The 23,538-nt window shown below is 41.9% G+C and overlaps 2 protein-coding genes across 2 annotated transcripts in view; one reads left to right on the forward strand and one right to left on the reverse strand.

Moving 5' to 3' along the window:
• Positions 1–1,572: 1,572 nt before the first annotated feature.
• Positions 1,573–10,922, reverse strand: LOC119654813 (nucleosome assembly protein 1-like 4). Its single transcript, XM_038060369.1, has 7 exons — positions 10,735–10,922; positions 3,389–3,494; positions 3,010–3,330; positions 2,779–2,941; positions 2,581–2,718; positions 2,330–2,521; positions 1,573–2,271 (listed from the first exon to the last, which is right to left on the reverse strand). Exons 2-7 carry the CDS (start codon positions 3,487–3,489, stop codon positions 2,032–2,034), a joined length of 1,155 nt encoding a protein of 384 aa, XP_037916297.1. The 5' UTR covers positions 3,490–3,494; positions 10,735–10,922; the 3' UTR covers positions 1,573–2,031.
• Positions 10,923–14,847: 3,925 nt separating this feature from the next.
• Positions 14,848–23,538, forward strand: part of LOC119654199 (endoribonuclease ZC3H12A) — a 164,430-nt gene continuing 155,739 nt past the window's right edge. Inside the window, exon 1 of the mRNA XM_038059404.1 lies at positions 14,848–15,275. Within this exon, the coding sequence (XP_037915332.1) occupies positions 15,042–15,275 (234 nt within the window). The 5' untranslated portion in view covers positions 14,848–15,041. The remainder of the gene's footprint in view (positions 15,276–23,538) is intronic.

The following is a 23,538-nucleotide window of genomic DNA, read 5'->3' on the forward strand; positions in this document are numbered from 1 at the left end:
GTAAGCGACTGTCTAGTAGTGTGGGTAGATTCTACCTTTCACAGTACCAACAGGACGCACTGGGACTCCATTGTTCTTAAGGCCGGGAACGTAGAGGAGGGTGTCCTTAAGCGTGTCGCCCAAACTTTCGACACGTCTTTGTACTTTTCCATCACTACTTGGAGTACAAAGTCTTGATGACGGCTTGACTATCGGTCAGAATGTTGGTTTTTTCTCCAAAAAGGGTAAAATCTTATCGATTTTTATGCGAAAGATGAAAGTATACGAGATGCGAGCATGATGTTAGATAGGAAATTTTTGATACAAACAACGATTGTCATGATCCGCGATACGAAATTTTTTGAAAAGTAATGTTACCTTTGAAGTTTCTGGCATCACCAAGCAGAAAGGAAAAGTTGCATTTATGATGGAGGCAAATATATCGTAGCAACCTGAGGAATGCATTTGCAATTCATCTATATTGCATTTTTTATGGTGACTGTTATGTTGTCCGAGTATTCAACCGTGTAATGCTGACCAGCAGATTAGAGATAAGGCAAGCCCTAATGCCTTATCTCTAACTTGCCTGCCAGCACTGCCAAAGGCGAACATGACCGTGATATATTGAATTAATTTTTCATGATCGCCCGCATTTCCCCAGACGTTGAACTTTAACTATGGGCGTAAGGACTCTTCCCCTCGTGAAAGAACACTTCTTATAATTCGAGGCGGAACATACATTGTATGGGATGATAAAATAGAAGGCATTGGTGACAAAGATTTTGTCCGTATCGATTTCTCGTTGTGAAATATTTTTAATGAGGACGTCAGTTCATCGTGACTGTTACTTACGGATACCGACGATCCAAAATCGACGCTACCACTTAAAATCGGCATGTTTTCATCTGTTTGTGAAAAGTACTGCTCATGTAGGACATCGTCACTAACAAATGATTAAAATAGATTTACACATTTCCCTGGAAACGAGCGAAATGGACAAATTACATTAAACACACAATGCGTGCTAGTTTATGTCGCCAAATGTGAGAACTACAAAATCCAACATTGAAAACAAGCACATCTAATGCAGAAACTGGCAAAGTAAAATAATACGATCCATGTAGCATGGCGGTTGGATGAATCTTAAAATTTGGATCTGCTCGATTGGTTGATTCACTAATATACAATCTGATTGTTTCCTAAATGAGGATGAAGCCATGCCAGAACAATCGTTTATACGGTCCGATCCTATAATTTTCGTCCTTATATAGGTAACGGAATGTAGGGGACCAAAAATCCTTTGGAGGATTCTTCTTTCAAATGCGACTAAGAATTCGAAATTTTTCTTGCTAAGATCCGGCGATATGTGGTGACAAAAATTGGCTTTGGCTCCTAACGTGCTCGTCGGCTAGATTCTTATCACTATTTTCTCATATATAAAGGTCGAGAATCCGAGTAAAAAAGTAATACTCGATTGCTAGAACTATGGTACATGAGTCATGCGACTGAATGTCAAAAATATTCTTCCATTTTTGAAAATGTTGGTGAAACTCAAAAACTACACAACTGCGAGATTCATTTAAAAAACACATGTATAATTTATGAAAAATGTATAAAAAATAATTTTGGAAACATGAATAAAAGTAATTGCTTTTCTTCTTCACTCTTATTGGTTATAATATAATCTCTAAGTGCCGTTTTCCGATTGAATATAAAAGAAAAACGGTGAGAAAAGGAAAAAGACAACTTTTTTTAAAAACGTTCTATTATTGATGAGTATGGGTTTGCTGTTTTCTTCTCATGTATATGAATGGGAATAGCAGTGAGTGCGTTAACTTAGAACAAATTGTAGGTATCGCATTTCATTTTTAATTTCTTAGATTTTAGCATTTTTTTCTCGGGTTGTAATACATTTTCGTTTAAGTGGCAGAATTTCCCAAAACCGAATGAATGTATGCGTTTTATCTCAAATTATTTATTACAAATTTCTTCTCATTCTCTCTCTCTGGCTCTTCCTCGCTGCTGGTGTATTTCCTGGTGCGTTCGCTGGTCTCATTGATTGGGACACTCATTTGGAGTGGGCTTCTTGCCGCCGATGGGCTTCCGCTTGGGGCGTGCATCGTCTTCTTCGCTCTCCTCTTCCTCCTCGTCTTCTTCTTCCTCTTCTTCATCGTAATCATCATCATCGTCGTCGTAGTCCTCGTCGATGACGTCTCCGGTGTAGTAGAGGACAGCTTTTGGAATTATTCTCGCCCGCAGGAAGTGACCAATTTCGAAATCGGTTGATAAAATCTGTCGGAAAAATTAGTTTAGATTCACACAACTAAGCTGATTCCGTCAAATAACTTACTCCTTGCGTTTCTTCATCTTCCTTATCTTTATCTTCTTCATTGATTTGAGGTGGATTAAAGAAATTGAAGAAGGAATCGTTTGGAACTTGCTTTGTGATTGTTCTGACTGCTCCACGGGCTTTATGTTTTTGCTTCTTGCGAATTGTTTTCACTGTAAGATTCATAGATTTTTCCCAATGAATAGTGCATCCCTGAAAAGTAAACATTGTCATATAATCCCCAAAATATACGCTTAAATGTGCAAACATACTTCGCATTTATATATTTCTGGACCTTCAAAACCGAACGGATATTCGCCGTCAACGGCTGTTTTCAAGAAATATTTCTTCGTTAGAACCGGGTCGGAGAAATAATCATTTTTATCGAAGTGAAATTCTAAAGTGTAGGACTAAAAAGAGAAATATTGTCATTATCAATTCACACAACGACCGGTGTTTGATATGCTCACCATTGGGTTATCTGCGTATACAATTTTGATATCGCGTAATTTTTTAAGAGCTGCCTCATCGTGCTCTTGGACCATTTCTGAAAGTAATTCAGCACTTCGGAACACTGTCAACCAGAAGTCCGGAACACCCTTTACATCATCAGGATATTTGACATCCAAATTCCTGTCGAAGAAAAATGCAAATTGGTGAGTTCTTTCATCGAATTTGTTTTGAATAAACTTCTTTCTTACTTCTTTAACTTCAATGTTATCTCCTTCATTTTATCTGAAAGCTCCTCTGTATCCTCGTCATCTGATTTCCATGTGGCCTTTTCTACCTCTGGTTCAACTTCGCCTGAGATTATTTTTTGACGTTTATCGAAAAGTGGTTGATAGAGACCTTGGTATTTGCGCTCTAATTCGTAGACTTCTTCATAAAATTTAGATTCGAGCTTCAATTGCTCGAGCTGGACGTGTTTGAGAGCGGTCACGCGATTTCGTACTTTTTCCGGAAGCATTTTTACCATTTCTTGGAGAAAATGACGTCGCATCGGACCAGACATGAAAGCCGGACTAGAGAGAATAGCAGATGTGAGGAATGATTCAAGAAAAGAAGATTCAGTGATTTTACCTGTTTAAAAAGAACCGTGTGGCGGATTTCTCCTCTCCCTCGGATTCTGCACCGCTGCCTTCTGGTCCATCAGCGTGGACGACTTCTTTTGTTTCACTCATTTTATCTGAAAAGGTAAGAATTGAAATGAATGGAAAAGAACCTTTCACCTTTCAGGATTTAAGAGTTAAATGATAGAAAACAGAATAGAAATGCATCCATTTTGGTCTTGCTTCCCAACCCCAAGTTATCTTTCTAATGTTCTAACTTCCAGTTGTTTAAACTAATTGAAAAACAGATGTCTTTACATTTTCTTAGTCAAACTTTTGAAAGTTTACATATCCGACATCCAACAGATCACAGACTGTTATGTGCTAGTGTTCTTTCTATGTTGCTATATGGGAGTAACACATGAAGAGTGCCCCACTCTTACTCAAAACCTCCAAGCCGTCAACATCTGTCTGCGTATCATCGGAATACGCAAGTTTGATGCTATCACAAACGAAGAACTTGGTCGGCGCGTAGGCTTGGCACCTGTGGGTAATGTGATCGGAAGTGAATAGGTCACACATAAAGGAGGGACAAAAATTGCATTGCTGACTACGTTATGCAGTGGAATCCATTCTTGACGCGAAATATTAAAGGGGTGCAGACGTCTTAGGAAATCTTGGGGGAAGTTGAAGCGCATTTCAGGTAACCGCGAACGATGGCTCGTAAATGACAACCATATATGTATAAACTAATAAGCCATATGCTCGGATAAGTTTCTTAACCAATCATAAAATGGAACCGGTTGTTATCAGATTTGAAAAGCATAAGCGAAAGGCAACGCACTCTGCGCTTGTGCGGCAAATTTCGAAATTCAAGCCTCATTAAGGTTTACGCCTCTACAGAGGAGACTGCAAAGCCGGAGAAGGATATCTTCTACGAGGCAATAGAACTCTTGCAGCCTCTCCTAGGTATATCAAAATTATACTTGAAGGTTTTTATAGCCAAGTAAGGGTGGAGCCCTTATACAAGCGATACGTTGATGGTCGTAGCTTATACGAAACTACCAATGACAACGGATAGTTGTTGAAAATATGTATATGTGCGCGGAAAGCGGTCCACAAACAAATGTGGTCCTCGCCATACGGGCCACTTTCAATCAAATTGACGTGTTGATTGAACAATGCCACCTCTTAGCCTCTATGAATGACAGAACATAAAAGGGGCTAATGTAGACCCGAATCAATACCGCGTTGTTCTAGTGCTCCAAGCTCGAATAACAATATCTCCTAGAATCCCCTCTGACAATAGGAAAAAGCGAACTCTGTAGCCAGCCTGGAGGTCCTGGAGATGAAGAGATGATGATCTTCACAACGATCTGAAGAAAGTTATCTTTGAACGGGCACAAACATATTTGGCCTCTGTCACAAAACACAACAAAAAAACGCTAGCAATGTAACGGTAGAATGCTACATACCGGACAATGCTGCGTCCTAAAAGAACATGGATACATGCAGAGACTTATTACGAACTTCGCCGAGAGGAGAAACGATTTCACAAAGAGAAAATCCGCCTAACCACTGACCTATACTGCTGGTATTGACATTATGGGAAGAACAACCCGAAATGTACAATCTACCTTCGTCCGAATCGAGGTTACGGTGGGCGGGTGACTTAATCCGTATTGGTGAGGATGATCCAGCCCATAAAAAAGAAGACGTAGGCCAAGACATCAGACAGCTTTTAAGAACATGGAATTGGGATATCTGGAGTTCCTTATTAGACCGGATACCGGTTGTTTCTCAAGTTTCCGAGCTAACACAACAAATGCCTCAGAACCACATTTATGCGGAGCTGATGGCAATAGGCATAGTAGTCCATCAGGCTGGTAGAATTTACTGAGAAAAGACATTTTGAGTAGTTGTAGGGGAAATTTTTCTTATAGAGGGATCGGATGAGGACAAGATAATCACTGTTGCGAAAGACCACTTCCCCGAGCAATAGTCAAGGATTCTTGAGCGTCGAGGCTAAGCTTATCATCGAAGGTTATACTGAGATTGAATACCTCAGGTATGAAGAGTGATTGCAAAGAGAATTGGAAAACATTGCAGAGGATTGTAGAGATTGGTACATCAAGTATCCGAATTCGGCTATAGAGGGTCTATTGGGGAAGCTACAGAGGGAAAGAACTTAAGGTCATTGACGTAAAGCAAACAAGCACAAGAGAGGAGAGAGGAGAATCGAATTCTTGTGATACAAAGAAAGAAGGAAAAAAGAAGAGTATATGCAAGCGCAAAATAAACGTTTCAGGAACGACTTGAATAGTAGGATTCTCGGTGATACCACTTTCCTGTAGAAAATGATAACCTTCGAAGTTATTTTTCAAAATTATCCAGAGAGGGAAGGAGGTATATTGATTGGTTTTTAGCAAAAAAAAAAAAGTTATGAAGATCGACTTTGGTCAATAAAGTACTAAACTAAGGAAGGGTTAAGGAGGGATATTGTAGTAGATACAGGGGCAGGCTGCTCCGATCAGAGAAGAGTTATATGCTGAGGAAAAATGATTACACCGTAAGTCGGACGATAATTGAGACGCACTAATAAAAGGGTCTGCAAACTCAATGAAAGAGGTGGAAAACTGTATGGGTCACGAATATGAGAACTTCCGACACTGGCTTCCTGGATTTAATTATCAGTGACTTCACTCAAGTTCGTTGAGTTAAAGTAAAGGAAATCAACGTGGTTTCCGGAAGACATATTTTTTTGTTGTGAGTTTTAGGTGGAGTACGTTATGAATTTCAATGGTGAACCAGAATGAACAAGAGCACAGAGACTTTGGGACGAAAGGGATATAACAAGGAAGCAGGAAGGGAAAGAGATTGAGGATGAACTCCCAATTGATACTTGTTCGGACTAAATCCGGAAATAGCGTCTTTCGGCTTTGGCTTATGCACAACATGGGAGCCGCGACGAATGATGTGTGTAGAGGAAGATGATGAGCATCAGATGCGACAAAAGGATAACATCTAGAGATTGGAAAAAACATTTGTCTGGGCAGACCCAGGCATTTGTCTGATATTAGAGGCAAACTAAAATATTTGTCTAATATCTGAGGTGGGCCCAGAAATTTGTGAAACAGACACAGCCAAGTCATGTCGTTCCGAGTGGACGTTTGTCGTGATGTGTTGTTCTTAGTAGGCGTTAGCAAAACTGTTGTGTCGCGTCGTTCCAGTGGGCGCGCTCCTTTACTGTTCTATCCGTTGAGTGCTACGCCCAGTTTTTAGTAGAGAAAATGTTTAAGGAAATATATTGATGCATTCCCAGGATATTCACCAGGGCAGGACAACTCCAGGGTAAGGTTGATTTTATATGGCGTGCCAAGGCTCCAGGAATAATAGTGGGAATACCCGTAGGTCACTGCAGTATACACTCACTGTGGAAGCTGGGGATATCATTTTGTAGATTACAGGAATAGAGCAATGAAACATTCCATGCATATTCTGAAGCAATTCCCGGTACCTGGGAAAAGTATTAGGTGCGAAACTACGCTCTCGCTGTTTGTAAATAGATGGCACTAGCAGTAAATGCTAATCGATTTTGACATATCTAAAACATAATGAAACAAACCAAGGCATATGGTAGACAAATCGATTTGATAGGTTAGTGATTTTATTGTGGTGTCATATAGCTTTAGTTGGGTGAAAATGTCTGATTTTGTGCCAAACAATCGTCAATTGCCAGAATTGAAGTTATTCTTATTTCATACAAAGAATACGGCAACTGAGGAGCATCGAGAGTCAAAAAAAAGTTTACAGAAATGAAAATACCTTCCGTGATTGGCCGTCACTTTGAACTACCTTTCGTGGAGCTAGACATTTACTTTACTACAGCGTGGATCCCTTGGCTCCTTCCTTAGCTTTAAGCGCATGTTGTCATTTACTTGAAATAATAAAACTTGTTGTTTCTTTTTCGTTGGTGTGGGTATTTATTCTTGCAAATACCGATATTTCGGGAACCACTTGTTCCCTTCATCAGTGCATCAGTGTTTGCACTGATGAAGGGAACAAGTGGTTCCCGAAATATCGGTATTTGCAAGAATAAATACCCACACCAACGAAAAAGAAACAACAAGTTTTATTATTTCAATTAATTAATCGTTGGAAACACCGCATAATTTCACTCTGATGGTCATTTACTTGTACCTCGCCCTGTTGGCAATATTTAACAGGGAATCTGTTTTTCTGTATATTTTCTTTAATAAAATAAATAAATTTAAAGGCGGTGATGTCGATGAGTGCCCACGTGAAGGAAGGCCAAAAGCCTTCGAAAAGGCGAAATTAAAGGTATTGCGCGGTGAAGATCCATGCAAAGGCCGAAACAACTTGCTTCGGTATTAGGGGTTACCCGCCAAGCGATTGCATGCGTTGGGAATGATTAAAAAAAAAGGAACTTGGGTTTCTTATGACTTGAAACCACGGGTCGTTGAGCGGAGTTTTCTCACCGGATTGATGGATGATGAAAACGGATTACATATACAGCAACCCAATAAAAAAAAAAAGATCATGGTAATTGCCCAGTCACACATCTACGTCTCAGCCGTATATACACGCTGAGGAAGTTATGTTGGTCGGTATTATTTACTATATACTGTCGAAATTGAACGAAATCATCACGTACGATCATTAATTGTTTCCTTCGATGAAATATGGTGTGGTTGATCAGCAGTTCCCCTCATTCGAAAACATTGGCTTGATTAGTGGTTAACTTCAAAAAACGAATACTTTTATCGTAACGATATTCGAGCTCTGCCAAAATATACACACTGACCTATCGAATGAACTAAAGAGAATATGATTCATGGTAGTGTTAAGTGAGGCACGATTGTGTAATGATTGCTGCTGAGAAACCACATTTACACCGCAGAGTTTTCTACGAATTTCACAAGGAGAAAAATGCGTAGAAATTTTTTGGTGAAAATGAAATTTGTAACAGAATACGCAGAAAATGGTTCGAAACATGTGATGTAGGAGATTTCGTCTTTTCAGATAATGCCCGCCCAGAACGCCTTTGAATGATGAAGTTATTTTGAAGACCATGTTAGCAAGAAATCATTTTCTGACGACATCGAGGATCGCGAAAGAAATCAATTCAACTGAACCATTTCCGCCTATTTCCAGAAACTAGGATTTGCGTGGAGATATTCGAAATGAGTGCCGTAAATTATGTGAAAAAAAAATTGAATTATTGAGTCATCAAATGCACATCTCTGGTTGTACGGCACAAAATCGAACGTTTCTTGGACCGGATCATATCTGAAGATGAAAAGTGGATAAACTAGACATCGGAAAAAGGAAATATTGTCACTTTGGAAAATCTGCCCCCTCCACCTGTAAATCAAACTAGTGCATCCGTCGTATTCTCTGGATGCAGCACCTCCCGACTACCACTTGTTTCTGTCCTTACAAAATGCTTCACAGAACAAAAAATCCAAACACAAAGAGGATGTCAGACTGGTCCAATTTTTCGACTCCAAAGATAAGACGCTTTTTGAAAATGGGATATACAAATTGCCATTGTGTTGGGAAGAAGTCATAAATAATGGTAGAAATTATTCAATTCAATAAGGTCCAGTGGCCCAAATCGGGTTGTTGCGCTAGCAATTATTCTAATGGAATCCTGTAGTTTATGCTTTTCTCTGCTGTAACTAAGTTTCGGCTCGATATAGCGTCTAAGAATTACCTTAATTGCATTTTCTAAGCTAGAAAGTCTTTATGCTCCCCGGCAACTCTTTTTTGCTCAGCAATAGAGTCTATGTACAAAGAGTTTGTAATCGGGAATACGCCGATTAATTAAATTAGGGAATTGGCTAGATTCACGGCTAAGATAAATTTGTCTATATTTGCAGGAAATATAGGGAGAACCATGGATATTTGGACCTTAGAATCTTTCTTTAACCCCAAGAAGCCATCGCATCTCTAATTATGCCTTATATTTGGAGTAAAACAGTAAGACTTTGTCTGCGAGAATCTACATTGTCCAAGCCAAAGAAACCTTAGAGTAGGGAGCAGTGGTAAATAAATCAAAATCAAGCAATCACTTATTCTAAATTAAATGATTTTGCTCCCCTAGGACCAAGTCACACACCTAGCAATTGACAACCGACGGCGAACTCGATATTATATTGATTTTCCGCGCATGAAACTGCACATTTCTTATAATCAGATCAACTTTGTTACATTCAGCCCAGGAGAATTGCAAGAGTGAAGTAAAATTCGAGGAAACCCAACTCCCACATGAGGCGGACTAGAAAGCATTTGAGGGTGGAATTGTTCGCCCCCCAAGCATCCTTCCTCTAGGTCTCTATATTGCCTCCAATGCAGTCGAGCACACTTTTCATTGTGCTTAAAAATGCACTCATTGCGCTTAATGAATGTCATCCCAATTGCCCATAATTGATGGAAACATTTGTTTGCAGCATGCCGGGTTTACGTCACTCGCATTCCACATGGAGCTGTTGGGCGCTCTGACTCACTGCCTGCCGAAAACTGTTAGCTAAGTGACCGGTAATTAAGTTTCAATTTCAAATACGACGGCAACGATCGGAGCTTCTTCCATTCTTATGACATTACCATATTCTGGTCTGGCATTCCAAAAAGACATCACCCCTCATTAAGCTTAGTTTTTCGAGCCAATTTGCACGTTTCAAGCCGCAACTTTATCTCGCCACATAATGCTCTCTGCAACTGCTCCAGTATAAATTGCCACATGGACCGGATATTCATTCGACAATTCAATTGTTCAGTCGTCGCAGCAATAGTTTACGCAGTTGGCGCTACCACGGGCAAACGCATTCCGATCGACAGATCCGAATCGAGCCGCATCTGACGGCACCTGGTAACCAAGTTCTTATTCTTCGTTTCAGTTATCACTTGCACTGGCCCCCAACGTCCCGGGTCCACTGGCATGCGGTGGGGCTGGAGCCAGAGCCGCCGACAAAGCCAATCGAGAGCGAACGAAATGAGGTCAACGCCAGCCTTGACCCGGCATCAGCCAATCTCCAAGGAACAGCTCCTCGGCTAATTCCCGATTCAAAGAAAATCACTTCCTGGTTCGAACCTAAGAACACCACGTTTCCGCTGCCAACGGCTGCGAACCAGACAAATTTTCAAACCAAGTGCGCAATAAGATTTTTCCCTGAAGACGACGGCACACTAGCGAGAACAACGAAGAAAAAAACACGTGCGTCTGGCAGTAGCCGCTAGTGCAGAATTTTCGCGCAGACCTGCCACTTGAACGCTTATTTGGCCGCATTATATCTAGACACTTTGCACTTTTCTATTGATTATTGAATTCCTGTAAGGGTTATGAACAACTCTCACCTTCTTTTTGAAGTGGGAAAATCGCCTCGGAATTTAACACCAGGAAATTTGTCAGCAGAGTACTTGCTTGCCGCCGAGACACACGGAAAACGCACCGCGAAAGACGAGCGAGACAAGACGGCAACAAAAGAACGGAGAATAGAATAGCCAGAAACGAAACGACAGATCGCGTCTCGTGGCCGGACACGGAGGCTTATTGGAATTCCCTGGAAGGGAACAAATATTCGCGCCAAATGGTTCTTAGCGATTATTACGCACCTGGTGGTGGTTATTTGTTCTTTCTTTGGTTTTAGTTGCTCAACAGTTCGCTATACGTTTTTTTATTGTGAAATAATTTTTAGTCTGCGAAGCTATATTTAAAGGGGAAAAATTGGTCGAGATATATTTATATTCTCTTACCTTTTAGTATATTTTTATTAAGGACTCAAGTGGATCTGCAACCTTAGCGTGGATGCAGAAAATCTGTATTATAATTTCAAAAGCAATCGAATTTTTAAACTTAGACGTCTAAAGAATAGACAACCCTCCAAGGAGGACTTTAGCAACAGAAATGTGTATATGGACCTCCAATTCTGATCATTTAAAAGAACTAAAAACGGCATGGTGAGGTATCCGCATCATCATGGACGGCACAACAACCAGTGTCCAGTCTACGCTTACCTTAATAAGAAACTCCAGCCATCCCGGTTTTGCGCTGCCGTCCATCAATCCGATATTCATCTAGTACTGGGTCTGCCACCTTACCTTTTTCTACCATAGATATTGCCCTTATAAACTTTTCGAGCAGGATCATCCTCATCCATACGAATCATAGATTTGGTCGTTATTTAGGCTGCGAAATCGTCAATCCTCATATAGGCGTCCAACAATTCTTCGAAGGATTCTTCACTCCAACGCATCCAAGAGTTTGCAATTTTTCTTGCTAAGAAACCCAGTTTTTATACTGCTAAAATCCACATGGGCACCCTTGTCAGTCTTTCAAGTCAGCTTGGTCAGGATACCGAATTCTCTCGTGGCCGTGTAGTTTTACCCTGGTTATCACAGGCGGACTTACAGTCGATGAAAAGATGGTGCAACTGATGGCCATATTCCAGCAGTTTTTCCTTCGCTTGCAGCAGAGATAGAATGTGCCTCTTTGATATGGGCCGTTGATGTTTTGAGTGCATGAGAGTATCTTAGAGATGCACTCAGTCACGCGATACCTATAATAATTGCGGCACTGCCCGATATTCCTCTTTTTATGTATGGGATCGATAATGCTTCATTTCCAGTCTCAGAAATTCACTGTCCCACACCTTGAGCAGAAGTTGGTCATTGATCACTCCTATATTTAACCAGTTTAGTTGTAATTCAATCAGCTCCTGATTACTTATGATTCTTAAGCCGATGGATTGCATGAACTGTCTTTCCATGGTTGGTGGTGCCAGCATTTGTTCATTGCCTTCAGTTTGTGTGACCTTCGACTCGCTGATGTTTTGCTTGTTGAGCCGTTCATCAACATAATCAACCCATTGCCCCAATATGCCTATTCGGTTGAAAAACATATTTCTCTGTTTGTCTTGCCAAGTAGGTGTATAAGGCTTCATCCTGATAACTTATCGGTGAGACTTCCGCGCCTGGTACGGTTGCTCCTTGCACTTTTCGAGTTAACAGACTTGTTGTTAAAGTGAAGTTGCTTCTCCGTTGGACGAAGTTCATGGTAGAGGGATAGGTAGGTAAAGGTACAGCAAGTAGGCAGAGTTCAATCGACTTAGATCTTTAAAGCCAGCTCGTAGCATTCACTAAGGAAAGTAGCTCTCCCACCCTGCAGTTAAAAATCTCACTGAGGTCCCCAAAGAATGGTTTACCCACTGTCCGTAGCCTGGCTCTAGATAGAGCTGGGTAATCGCAGAGGAAGTGCATGAGGTTTTCACTCTCCTTCTCCGCAGCTTCAGTAATGCGAATTGTAAGGTATGCCAAGCCTAGCGCATGGTTCCCTATCTGCCAGTGCCTCGTGCACATCGGCGTAATCTTGAATGCATTTGCACTCGTCTGGGACAGGAGCTCTCATCATCGGGCTATGCTATAAGCGGGAAAAATCCTTGGCATGCCATCTAAGACCCGTAGTTGCTAAGTAGTGCGAGTAGATTCCGCCCTTGACAGTCGCCTGTGAGACACCAACTGTACCCGCCGAAGGACTACCAAGAGCAGAGCCAGCCCACTTATTCCCTTCTATGTTAATATGCCCGGGAATTCAGAGGGGGATCACTTTGAACGTGCCGCCCAGACTGTTCAGCGCGTTTCTGCACTGCCCCACTAGCCCGGAGGATGTCGTCGGTGAGTACAAGGCCTTAATAGCCGCTTGGCTGTCGTTCACAATGGGGCCCGGGTCATGCTCCAGGCGTCGACAGACTTCGAGTATCGCCAGTAATACTACTTTGAATACTCTGGTGAAATGATATGACTCGGATACACTGTGTGTATTCGAGAAAACCCCCGCACCGACTTCACAGACCACCTTTGATCCATCGTTGAAGAATACTGTGTCATAACCTTGCTTGAAAACTGCATAACAAAGTTTCTCGTGAAGTTCACCTTGCGTGTGGCGTAGTATACTCTAGTAAAGACGTAAAGTCTCAAGGCGAAATGACACCACCGACAATTTTTTCCCCAAGGAAGATGAACTGCGAGGAGGAGACAAAATCACAAAAAAAGTAACGGAGGCGTGGCATTCGATTAACACGTGGTCAACTTGGTTGAAACTGGTTCCGTTTGGAGGGGCGGGGTTCGTTTGTGCACTAATTTCCGCGCAAACCAGGTACTTCCGATAACCATTTCGTCCAACAGTATTAATTGAGTAATCCTCAGCCCGTTATCATTGATATTTTTTATAAGCTATGGGAGCTATATCGCCTGAATACGCACTCCGTCCATGTCTAATGATACATACCTGGAGAAGATTTACAGGTTTTGTTTATACCCAAATAATATCAATTATCAATACTCCCTTTGAATGCATTGATGGGCGAAATAATTTCTCTTCTGTTTGGAGGAACAGGAAAAATTATTTTTTGATGCGGTATACGCTTTCGAAATCATTGCGTTTTGCGGCATTTTCCGGTTCTTTAACCCGCGCAATAACAAAACCCCGTTTGTCATGGCGCATACTTGAACCTTCCGGGATTTTACAGTGTATCGCATTATGCCCGAAGGTCAATAGAGCCATCAACCCCTTCCGTTCATTGATCCGTCTCCACAATTCCAAGAAAAGGGTACTTTTGATGCCGGCCCCATGTTCATCGATATTCTGAGACAGGTTACTCAGTGTATCTGCTTTCCGATCAGTAACATAGCTCTCCCAATATTGAATGACAACTGAACCATACAAGCGGTCGATTTTAAATTTGAGGGATCACTGTTCTCCATCGCTACGAGAAGTGGCGGATGCAACACGTGAGCGACTGTCAGATGGTGATAACTTTCGCGGCCGATGCTAACGCTTTTTTTTGTTTCGTACATCCAGAAACCAACTCCTAAATCTACTGTTGATGGCAATCTGATTGCTCATGCGGTGGCGGTCATTTGAAACCTTAGGAACCCAATTGACCTCTTGATAGGCCCTATGGGAAATATTTCTCTGGCGAAAGGATATATAAAGGACAGTTTTTGTTTGCTTTTTCGGGTTTGTTTATCTCGCAATGAATGACTTTGGTTTTTCTTCTTTTTGAATTGAAACAGTTGACTATTATTAGGTTTTGGTTGATGCTCACAATCTGTCTGATATCGTATTCTTCTTGGAAAGGTCGGCAACGAAAAAAAAAAACAATTCACTTCGTAAGTCAACAACAGCCATCTTTGAATGTGAATTTTTCATGAAAAAATCGAAGGTAGAGAGTAACGCCTTATCCGAAAATTTTAGAATAGAAAAAGATAGACTGAATAATGATATTTTTAACACAATTACGCAATCGATTTGTTTAAAATTCGAATTTCAAACCCCCAACCGACGCCAACCGTTTAGCCAATTTCCCAACCTAACACTACAATACGTCTCCTAAGCTTTCCTCCAATCAGATTGAACTGCATAAACTAACATATAGAATCGTTCCAATAGGAATATTTCAACATGGCCACCAATCATCTGTACTAGAGCGCACAAGTTTTTGTTTTTCTCGCGAAAAACGTTGTAAATAATCGTCGCCGGCTCAGGAAAACCTCGGCCAGGTATCCTGAAATGGATGATAAGTCTCTAGCGGTTGTCATGAAGTGATGTGATGTCACGGGCGTACGGAAAGTGAGTGGCAAGTTCGTTAGTGTTGTGACGAAAAATGGAAGAACAAAAACAAGTGGATGATAGTGTCATTGTTGAGTTTTGCGTGGGCCGCAAGTATTTGCGTACAGTCGAGACGCACCGGGATAAGATCTGTGCCGTATTCGGTTTGAAATTGCTTCGGCCGCTTAATGCAAAATCGAATGACGGAAGCGATCAGTGCGAGAATGTTTCGTTTCAAGTGATTTCTGACAGCTCGCTGGACGGAGGGGAAATTGCAAAAAGACTGCAGGTGAGTGAGTGGGCGTGTGTGAGTTGCGTGCAAGTAAATGTATGCACGGCATGCCGACAGTGTGGGTGGTTTGCCTGCATTGTTTTGAGGGGTTCGCGGTTTTTAGAATGCGAGCACATGTTCAAGTGCATGGAATGCATTTTGGTAAATTTGACTAATTGGTGTCAACATAGCCCGGTTTGGTAGGCCGGAATCGGGCTGCCTTTTAGGGTTTCATTCTGGGTTTGTTCCATGGGGGTCACTGTTCAAAAGGGAAATGGCAGGATATATCTCATTCCTCCGGTGTAACTTCATAAAAAACAGATCTGTGAGGAACGGATGGGGTACGTGCTTTGTGCCAGTACTTATAATTGCATTTAAGGAAGCGTATTTACGGAAATGAGTTGCGCCGGTGTTGAGCGCGGAGGTAATAATTCCTGGTCAAAATGGTAAAATCAGTGTACAACGTAATCATACAAACTATAAAGTAAGTTTGCAGAGGACGGCGGGTAGGCCAGGCAATTGTAATAGTCAGCTTTTATCATTTTTTAGCTGAAAATAGTAACTTCCTTCCTTAGCAACTTCAAAATAACGTGGGAAAAAAGGAGATAGGTTTTGTTCTTTATATTGAAGGATGGACGCTGGAGACACTCGAAAACCGGCACAATGATCGCAAAAGTTGATGGCTTTTGTTCTATTGCTACGCATCGCATTGATGGTTAGATATCCTGTTCCAAGGCAGCATCTTTCTCTCTATTACCGCAAGGCGCTGTTCTTTGTTTGTTACTATCGGCTATCACTCAGAACAATAGAGGTGACATGGCGGCCAACACTGCGTTAGATTTTGGATTTGAGACGTTCGTTGATACGTCGATCCCCAGAACACCAGTTGTGGAACGTCACATCATCCAGGTTGCGCGGATGCGTGAAGCAATTTCATAACGCAGTTCACCGTTGACTGATAACATTGATTCGAGATATTTAAATCTATCAGTTCTCGGCAAGTCACTTCCGCTGACAGTGAACAGTGCTTATTTCATTGGGATAGTTTGTCAAAAATCCTATTTTATTTAGATTCAATCTGAGACGGTTTTGCATGATGCGATTATTCCATTTTTGAACAAGTTGTTCGAGATCAGCTTTTCTGTGAAACGCAAGGAAACATCATCGGCATAAAGCAGGAATGCAATGAGGAGAGGGCGATACTACTTACAGTGTTTCGTCATCAGTAATCAAGCAGCATGTACTGTGTTCGGCAGTTCTTGTCAAATTTGTGATAGTTTGCGGTTATTTGAATAATGTCGCGAATAAGTTTGGTAAGAATGCGTTCAAAAATCTTCACGGTATGAGCAAGGAATTGGATTAGACGTAATTTGAATATCCTGCTAATTTAGCAGCCTTTTCTATATTGGAACAGTTGTGCTTTCTTGCAAGTCAGACGGTATCCTAACTTCCTCAATAATGCGAGCCATAGCCATAGTGTTGGTCCCAGCTCTTCACTCGTCCAGAGTTGCTTTCTCCAATTTCATTCGTTTGACTGTTTCCTCGGCGTAAGTTGTAGTAATCCGAATATCGGCCGCGCTTGAGGAAATCTTCCGTTGAAATCTGCTTGAAATATTCTCACCATCTATCCGCAGCTGTATCCATCGACAAGCAAAATATCTTCATTAACGCAACAGAATTGTTCGATATCCAGTGTGGGTTGTTGTCGGCTTTTGATAAGTCGATGCAGTTCTCTCTCGCCATCCCGAGTGTCCAGTTTAGCATAACGGTCTTTGTAACGGAGTACTCGGGTGACAGCGATCGTCTTCTTCGCTTCCCCGTCTTTCTTGTAAATTTGCTAATTGGCCAGCGTTTTGTCGTCAAGAGAGGAGTTTCTTCTCACGGACCTTTGGACATCGCTATTTCAGAGCCAAGTATCTCGGTTGATCATAGGCCGCTTTGTGGATTGTATTTTTAGCTTAATTGCAATTGCAAGCACTATCATTTTATTCCCGGCGGTCCAGTGCGCTGTTCATGTGGCTAGATTCTCAAAGCCGACATCAATTGTGAGGGTTGAGGTGCGACGATCTCATAGGGATCGGGTTTGCAGTCAGTAGCGCTGATAAAATGGCGATATCTTAGAAGGATGTAGTCGATTTGCGTTTACCGTTCTTATTATAAAATTTTGAAAGATGCGACAATGGTTTAATAAGCCATGTATTGAGAAGTACAATGTCAAAAATGTCGAAAAAAAACCGACTATACGCGGGACACCCTGCCTTTTCACCCAAATGAGTATTAAGATCACTCGCAATGACGGTGTAGTCAGCGGCAGGCACGTTACAGGTCTTTGTGTCAAGTAGTTGGGAAAAGGCATTTTTGATAATGAACAAATGTATCGTGCGATCAGTTGATATAATAGGGAGCTCCATTAGCCGGTTATGAAATCCCTCGGCTTCTATAATTGTGTCACGGAAAACCTGCTAATAAGAAAGATCAGATAGGATTTAACATAACACCTACTATATTTTATTTATCGCTTTCGTTCTCAGTATTTTACTTTATTTGAGTGAGGATTGCACAAAATATGTTGCCTCAAATCCTTTTCATTTATCTGAGCTTGGGATCTCGATGCTATGTAAATAACATGGCGGAATTGGAGAGACAATCTCAAATGGCATACCACATTTGGTAATATTATTAAAGGGAAATAAAGTTAAATCTGACTGAAGGACTGGCGTTCACTGAAAAGCCAATTGGTTCAAGAGGAAACCAAATCTACGCAAAGGGTACCCGACTACAGAAATCCGTGCAATTAACTGGTGGTTGTTCGGCAGGGGGTACGAGTTAACAGGAGAAAAGTAGAGTCGGTATTGGTGTTATTTGTAGAGATGAGAATGAAATTATTAACTATTCGTAAAATGGAGTTCTCCTACATTTTTCTTAGCTCTCCATGATTAAGTTTTTCGCACATCGCCATTGCCGTAGTCTAAGAACTGTGCAGAGGTCATAGCGAGGTCCAGTTTATTTCACGGAAGACACGTAGGCTTTGATTACCTAAGGGTTCTTCTGATTCGACTGGCGAACTTCGCTCCAACTCAGCGAGGTGACGACGTTGAGTAGGAGGTAGAGTGCTTTGGATAGCTCGTACTAGCCTCCGTTCAAACGTTTCAATGAACTTCGGCTACGAGGGGGTCACTCCAAACGTTCAACATACTGGTGGATGCTTTCTAAGAATTCGTCAAAAGTTTCTGAGGGCTGTTGAGTTCGATGAAGAATAAAGTCTGCAACGCAGGGAACACTATGTTCACACGTACGGATTGAGACGATTAATTTATACACCGAATTCAATGCAGGGTGATCAGCATTTGGAGGAGGGTCGTAGATTGTACCTCGCCTGTGGCCTAAAGGAAGGTTCACCGTGAAGGAAACTGTTACATGGCCTGGGGTGTCGTCGTCAGGTACACACACGAGTGCGGGCATGGCATGAACTAGTTTTGTCTTTAGTAGCATAAACTAAATATGAAATAGTTGTTTGGATGGTGAAGCGATGTGCAGTAATGGGCGGTTGGAGTAAGTAGAAGGTGAGCTCGGAATGATGGCAGGTCAAGCCTGCACACATTGGTGGGGGTTAGCCAGAAAGTGTATTGGAGTAGGCGCTACTATCGTCGGGTGAGGTTCATGTTCATTAATAAAGTACAAATAACCGGCCTATCCCAGAAAATACAGAGCATTATGGGCGATGTTGAATCATGGTCGCACTAATCACTCGACTTTCTACACTTAGGATTATAATAGTTTATCAATTATCGTCAGTCGCTATACGATGCAGAAAAACCCTGTGGGACGCCCGGAGAAACAACGTATTGCTTGGGTCCATCATTTGGATCTGGATCTGGTACACAGCAGGAGCATTGATATAGGTTAGAACACGAATTTTCAGTTAAGTCAGTAAACAATTTGATTGAATTAATGGTTGATCTGGCTTCATGGAATTCACACTGTCACACAACTTCTTTCACCGTCAGCTCGTTATGATGACCAGTCCCGGAGTATTGTTGTTCCCTATTCTACTGTAGATTTCCAGCAGCTCGTCTCTGGTAAATGCGGGAATTGCTGCATTCAAATATGTAAGTTGTCAGTGTTTCTCACCTGTTGCGGGAATATCCCCTGGACAAGAGCGAAGGGCGCATGATCTGCAGAGACAAAAGTTCTCTGAGTCCTTCATAAGCATTTAACATATCTGCTCAAATAAAGTTGATAATAAAATATTATTGTTTTGAAAATTTAATGGAAACCCTCGTAAGTTAATCCTAGGAGAATAAAACTACAGCAATATAGGTATAGCTATAGATGATAACATATAGTTTCATACTAGAAAATTTGGTGGAAGTTCTACTCTTAGTAATAAATTTGTAGTGGATTAAAGTTGTCGGTATGTAGGTAAGTACAAAGAATACCAGCGTCACACACAGTAGTTTTGTACAAGTGGAACCATCCAGTACTCAAACATTCTTACATAAATCTCCACTAAACCCTACCTGAAACACCGCGCTCGCGGTTTCCAACTTGACACTCTGCAGGATTAGGTTGGAAGTGGTGATCCGCTCGACGGTGTTTAATATGGAATCAGTTTCTGCAATGCTTGTCGTTATCTAGCAGCATCTATCTAGTAGCATTTCTAATAATGGATATGAATACTTACTCCGCCTGAGAGATCTGATAGCGCAATGTGTAGTATTTGATCGATTTATTTTTCAATGGAACTCTGCTTCAATTCATTATCATCTCATCCAATGCTGTGCAAGTGAGAAACTCAAAGTAGCAGGAAAAATGTATTACAAAAACTAACAAAAACCGTGATTCGAACCCGCAGCAACAAGATCGAGAAGCTGACCATCAATCAACTCAACCGCAGCCCCATCAACTTGCTTGGTTGAGCGTGCCCACATTATTTATTATAGATTTCCTATCCCGTGCAAAGATAATTCTCTTCCTACTTATCTAGTAGTCAATACAGGAAGAGGCAACATATAAGCTCGACCGGGAGTGAATCACTTTCAAACAATCTATCGGCACAATAACTTGGCAACTAATTTACATAGCTGCAGGCCAGTTAAAAGTTTCCCATACTTAAAAGCTAATTTGAATACCTTAATTGAATCATTTGAATTTATCAGCTACGCGCCATGTTCACAACGTGCGAGACACTAAGCTACCATTAATTTCAAACAGTTTTTCAGCAATTACAATAAGAAGATCGGAGACCGAACCCATGAAATTACCGGCCCGCGAAACTAGGCCACAAAGAACGCGGACCTCCAATCCCTCATAAACTGACGATGCACAAGTCCGGGCTGATTGAAACATAAATCTCGTGAAGGACACATTTCGATTCAAATTGATCAAATCCAGTCACGCATATTTCTTGATTAAATCGCATCGAAACGAGCCGATCGTGGATTGCTGATTGCGTAGTGAAACACGCAGAACTTGTCTTGTGGTACCTGCCCAAAAAACCATACAAATGTGTTCGAGGCCATAATCACCTGAGCCACTGAACTGTCGCGTCGAGCCGCCAATCCGGTAAGTCGCAGCCGATCAGAGATAATTCGTTATTCTACTCTAACGGTTGATAGTGTTGCCGATTTCGAGACGTTATGTTCTTTTTTTTTCAAAATATATGGAAACTATGGTTAATGCGCAGCCTATCGATCACGTTGCCTCGGTTCCAAAAATCGGTTCGTCATGGATATTTGCGTTCGTCTTTGTGCTGTCCCGCTGTTGCAGGCTTTCACTTGCATAGCCTTCAGAATTATGAGCATCAAAAATATTCCCCAAAGGAACGAACCGGACGCATATGTATGTATATGTTGAATCGCGATCCAAATTCATTCAGGAATTTAAAAAAGTACTTCCTCAGAAGAAACGACGACGTCGAGAAAGTAGTTTGAGGAAATGCGTGTAGTGCTATTGAGAATGCATATCCGATTCAACCCCATAATATCAGCGAACTGAGTGACAAGATCCCACTTACGTCCTGTTTGTAAGTTCCAAAATTCTTATTTTACGAAAAACTGGATCACATTTTCTATGCGGATAGCCAGGTTATTGTCTTGTGACGAAGGCATCGATAATGGCATCGAGGTTTCCCAAAATTTTTCCTATTTTCAGCTGAAGTGAAAAATTCACCGATGTATGTAGGTTCCATGCTTGAATTTAAGTTGCGAGAATTTAAGGAACATTTCATATTTTGTTAGGTTTCTTGATAAATATTTTCTATTGAATGGTGAGTTAGTTAGTTTAGTTAACTGGGGGGAGCCGCAGCTTCGAGCACTCAGGCCATTGTTAGGCCCATTGTACTATGCCCGTAAGTTGCTTATTCAATGGCTTCCTGCCTGTGCCTGCATATTCTTCATTGAAGAAAACCTTGCCAAGGTGTCTTCGTCTGAGATCTGGGTATGCCGGGCAGCTGCATAAAAAATGCAGGGCCGTCTCCTCTTCCTCCTCACATTGGCTGCACATAGCCGAAACCACTACCCCAATCTTTTCCATATGGTAGTTTAAGGAGCAGTGTCCCGTCAAAAGCCCTACTAGGGTTTTCATGTCCCACTTCTTAAGGGACAACAAAAATGCCGCTCTAGTGGCCCTAGGCTCTTTCACAAGGATTTTCGCTTGCTGGCAAGAGTCCAAATTTCTCCACTCGCACTTGACAGTAGATGGTCGGATTCCAAGAGCTGGTTCTGGCCCCACCATTGTGGATCCAGACCGTTTTCTTTCCGAGGGGGGGGGGGGCAGTTCTATAATCGGATTCTCCGAGAACACCCCCGCGCCCGATCCATCCTCCATGACTGACCCGTCGGTGAAGATTATTAGGTCTGTAGTTTGAAAAGACTGATGGCCACTTGTCGGCCATACTTCTCTTTCGGTGATTACGACAGTATATGTCTTTTCAAAGACGAATCTGGAAACAATATGATCGGTCGGCATCAGGGCTACCGGATGTTTTTCAAGGAATTTCCAGATAGACGCATGACTATTTGATTGGCCGCCTATATGCGTCTTTGGCCGCTTTCCGTTTCACCTCCAAGTGAATGGGGGGTAAATTTAGGATAGCTTCAAGTGCCGCAGTCGGCGTAGTACTCATTGCTCCAGTAATAACTAGGCAACCAAGTCTTCCTGCTGTTACCAAAGTTCAGTCTTGGCCACCAGACGATGCATGCATACATCAAAATGGGTTTTATTATGGATTTATACATCCAGTATATCCGTTTGGGTGAAAGCCCCCAGGTCTTACCTATCGCATTCCTGCAGCACCAGAGCAATCTGCAGGATTTCTGGTATTGTTCCTGGATATGATGCTTCCACGTTAAATTGGAGTCGAAATGTACTCCTAAGTACTTGACTGTTTGTGCTAGCCGGATTTCCGCCCTTGCTAAGGTGGGTAGCGTATAGCTGCCCCACCTGACGTTCCTAGTGAACATAACTAGTCCAGTCTTCCTAGCGTTCACCGTGAGTCCATTGCAGAGCCACCAGCTTTGGATTATATGCCGAGTTGCATTCAAGTGGTCACATACTGTGTCCGCAAACTTGCCGGTAATTATCACGGCTAGATCGTCCGCAAATGCTTCCGAAGACGTTTTTATGCTTGTGCGAAGACGTTTTTGTCCTCCAGGAGCCACAGCAGGGTATCCATTACCAAGAGCCATAACAGTGGAGAGAGAACCCCTCCCTGTGGGCAGCTCCTAAGACATCCTGCTTCAATAGACTTCTGGCCGACCGATATGTGGATTTTTCTCCACTCTAGCATGTGAAGGATTCAACTGATTAGCAGCGGTTCGATTCCATGCTGTCTTGCCACATCACAAATTGCCGCGAATGAGGCATAATTGAAGGCACTTTCGATGTCCATGAATGCGCTTAAAGCGTATTCTTTTTCGGACATCGTCTTTTCAATTTTTGCCGTAAGTTCATGGAGTGCTGTCTCCGTGGATTTGCCTTTCTGGTAGGCGTGTTGCCTATGGTGAAGTGGCCACTTAGGAATGTGTGTATCCCTTATGAACCGATCTACTAGTCTTTCTAGTCCTTTTAGCAGAAAGGACGTTAGGCTGATCGGTCGAAAGCTTTTGCGTCTGTATAAGTGGGTTTTCCTGGTTTGAGAATGAACAACACCTTCACATCCCGCCATTTAATTGGAATATAAGCGTGTGCTAGGCATGCAGGATATATATTCCGAATATGTAGACCCAGGGCATCCATTCCTTCTATTACTAGCGCAGGGATGATGCCATCCGGACCTGCA

The sequence above is a fragment of the Hermetia illucens genome, chromosome 4 (assembly GCF_905115235.1).
Source record: "Hermetia illucens chromosome 4, iHerIll2.2.curated.20191125, whole genome shotgun sequence".
In the NCBI taxonomy this organism is placed as follows: Eukaryota; Metazoa; Arthropoda; class Insecta; order Diptera; family Stratiomyidae; genus Hermetia; species Hermetia illucens.